This window comes from Primulina eburnea, chromosome 18 (assembly GCF_022965805.1).
Source record: "Primulina eburnea isolate SZY01 chromosome 18, ASM2296580v1, whole genome shotgun sequence".
NCBI lineage: Eukaryota > Viridiplantae > Streptophyta > Magnoliopsida > Lamiales > Gesneriaceae > Primulina > Primulina eburnea.
This window is the reverse complement of record NC_133118.1, coordinates 8,529,419-8,532,727: the sequence shown is the minus strand read 5'-3', so window position 1 is coordinate 8,532,727 and position 3,309 is coordinate 8,529,419. Positions and strand designations below refer to the sequence as shown.

The following is a 3,309-nucleotide window of genomic DNA, read 5'->3' as shown; positions in this document are numbered from 1 at the left end:
TGACAGACACTATAAGAGGTCAACGACGACATAAGTCCCGGGATACCTCACCACCCTAAATGGGGGTTTAGGACTTCCCCTTGAGACAACATATTGGGAGATTGATCCCCTCCCAAGTATAAAATAAGCATTGCATTAACGTAACATATGAAGCTCCCGCGTAAACAAATCCAGCAGATATGTAGAATGAAGAGCGTTAATTCCCAAACAACTATCCAGTACATATGGAAATACCAAAAATAAAAGCGAATAGAGTAACTACAATAATAACGAATGAAATCAAATATAAGGAATGATGATAAGTGCGGCGTAACACTATGTTTCTTCTTCAGCAGCCTGAAGATCCAATGCCTCGATCATCTCGGCATCGCCCAACGGGATATCGTCAATGGATATTCTGCCTATTTCCGAGACGCTAGGCTCAATCATCATCACTACCTCTTCTGGCACGCGTCCAGTCTTCCTCAACTGATCCCGGCAATCCAACACCACATCATCATGAATCGTCATGGCCTGATCAAGAACGTCATCGCGAAAGGCATCAGACGCTTTGAACGTCCGAACACTTTGTTCCTCAACATGTTTCAGAAAAGTTTTGCCTGCCTCAGACTGAAGAAACTGGCCACCGGTCTTCAACTCTGCAGAATGTTTCTCTTCAAGGATTGCAAGATCTTTTCCTTTGTCAGCAAGTTTTCTCTGCACTTGAAGAAGTTCCGCACTGATTTTATTCTTCTATTCGACAAGACTGCAATTCTCCTCCTTCACCCGAGAAACATCTTCTCGCCACTTCTCTTGATCGTTCCGCAATTTTTCCTCCCGAACTCGCACAGCACATGCTAAGGACAAACCCTGCAACAAGTAGAATAAACAATTAGCACGCCAACAAAAACAACAAGATGCTAACATAATCAACACACTACCTGACACGAGTTCCACGCAAGAGAGTGCGCGAATGAATCTGTAGGCAACGACACCAAATGGACCATGTCATGATCCCCAACAATGCTCCGTCCTTTCTTCCACCCAATCTCTGGGTCTTCTAAGTCCCAAAAAGAGTCAGCCTTCTCCCTATGATTGACCCCATCTACGAAGATATGCTTGGCACGTGGAATCTTGGAGGACGTCCCTTGCTCATCCGCACGGACCCTCTTGACATTTTTTGATATCTCTTCAGCATCCTTCTTTTGCGCCACCTCGTGACCTCGTTTTTTATCCTCTTTTCCTCCATTCGAAGATTGAGCCTCCACAACTCTGTTTGACGGCGAGAACTTATTTTTCTTTGGCGCATTAGACTCAGGCCCACGATAATGCTCGGAGCGGCTTCGAGGGAACCCTCTTCGGATGATCTCACGAGATTCTAAAGCCGCACGACTTGTAGGTGCTCGGCTATTCCCCGCAATCGGGGAGCGCCTCCCTACAACGGCCTTGCGAGCCCGGATCGCTGCCAAGTCGAACTTGTTGCCTGCAAATAAACAATGAGTCAGAGATGTCAGATAACAAGGTTTAAAACAACAAATTATAATGCGCACAAGGCAAAGAAAGGCTAAGGAGAAACATCAAGCAAGGAATAATTAAATAAATAAATTTATATACAAATATATATACGTGTACATACATATATGTATATATATGTACCAGCGATATTTAAACTCCCAATGTTAAAAATCTCTTCAAAGAGACCTAAGTCTCGGCATTGAAGTTGAAGAGCATGGTGAGTCTCTGTCAGTGCAATCTTCCGGAGTCCCGAGCTCCAAACCGTCGGTATTCCCCACCCGCAGTCCTTAACGTAAAAGAATTGGGATTTCCAAAAATTCCTTGGAGAAGGTATTCGAGACAGAAATTTACATTTAGGACGAGGTTGAAAGTAAACAAATGATTCTGGTTTACTCCTGCGTCCCGAGAAGAGGGAGTGGAACAATTCAACACTTGGTTGCATTTGAATTTCCTTTACCTTATGGCAAAAGGCCGTAAAGACTATAAGGGCATTCGGGGATAGTTGACTAAAGCTAATACCGAAACTGTCAACCAAGCTCACTAACAGAGTTTGTGGAGGAAACACCAAACCGTTGGTAAAATGTTCAAGAAAAATAGTGAAGTAACCCGACGGTGGGTTGTGACAATTATGTTTAGGCCCCGGAACCTGAAGGTCGCACTCCGATGGTATCCTAAGCGCCTCACGCAACCTCTCAAGATCTTGACTAGTCAGAGCATCGCCCGAGTCGTCACCCAAAAGTTCACTCGATTCAGGGATATCCTCCAATATAGGGCTTTTTAATGACTGATCTCTTTTGGAAAGTCCACATGAGGCGAAAGATCGGGTCTCTGGATTAATCCCATCGCATGACCCACCGAGGGGTTGGGAAGTATCCGACTCTGAAAGATAATAGTCCGAATCGTCACTCCCACTAGAGCCACTTATGGACATTTGGGTACGCCTACGGTTAGCCATCAGAAGAGAGTACTCTTTTCCACGAGGAACAGAACCTGCAGAAATGTTTTGGTAAAATAATTTATCAAAGCTCCGGCACACAACATCCGAGTACTCAGGTCAAAAATGTGATTGTATATATATATAGGTATTTATATTCGAAATTTTAAGATTTGTTTCCCAACGAAAGCGCACGTGTGATTTTTTATCAATCAATCGTCACTACAACCATCGCCCAGCAACATATCAGGTTTCGGAATTCATCCTTGGATATTTCTAGACCGCGATAAAAATTGAAGTGGACTCCCATGATTTTGGTGGAGGTTTCCGGGCTTCCTCTTTGAAATCTTCCCATTTTTCGCTACTTTTATCAATAGCATCCAAATTTAAACCTGAATCATCATTGTCCATTCTTCGCTTATCGTCCACGGATTCTGTTTTCCATTCGACTGTCTCCAACCAATCCAGTGGCTCTTTCTCCGAATATCTTGCAACTAGTTCGACTACCTTTTCTTCGCCTTCCACAACATCTTGACGAAAACTATCATTTTTTGCTATCACGAATGAGTCATTTCCAAGAGCATCATCACCAGCTACCCCGAGATTTAAATTCAAATAAAGAGAATCAGCATTTGACAGGGAGTGGGAGCGTATCCATCAAAATTGAAGTAGACTCCCATGATTTTGGTGGAGGTTTCCGGGCTCCCTTTGTCACCCCATGTTCGCGGCGCCGGCGATGGTCGGTTCTTCGCGGCTCGCCTCTCGGGCGGACCAGCGCTTTTTGTTGGATCTCCTCCATGGCCGTGTGGGTATAGCCGGCATTAATCTTGGTTCTGCTGCGCCTCACTTATGTCCACCGTCATGGGATTTTTTCCGGATCA

At 44.5% G+C, this 3,309-nt stretch overlaps 1 protein-coding gene across 1 annotated transcript; it reads right to left on the bottom strand.

Moving 5' to 3' along the window:
• Positions 1 to 315: 315 nt before the first annotated feature.
• Positions 316 to 3,081, bottom strand: LOC140819093 (uncharacterized). Its single transcript, XM_073179106.1, has 5 exons — positions 2,821 to 3,081; positions 1,636 to 2,484; positions 921 to 1,543; positions 766 to 849; positions 316 to 696 (listed from the first exon to the last, which is right to left on the bottom strand). Exons 1-5 carry the CDS (start codon positions 2,837 to 2,839, stop codon positions 316 to 318), a joined length of 1,956 nt encoding a protein of 651 aa, XP_073035207.1. The 5' UTR covers positions 2,840 to 3,081.
• Between the last annotated feature and the right edge of the window lie 228 nt (positions 3,082 to 3,309).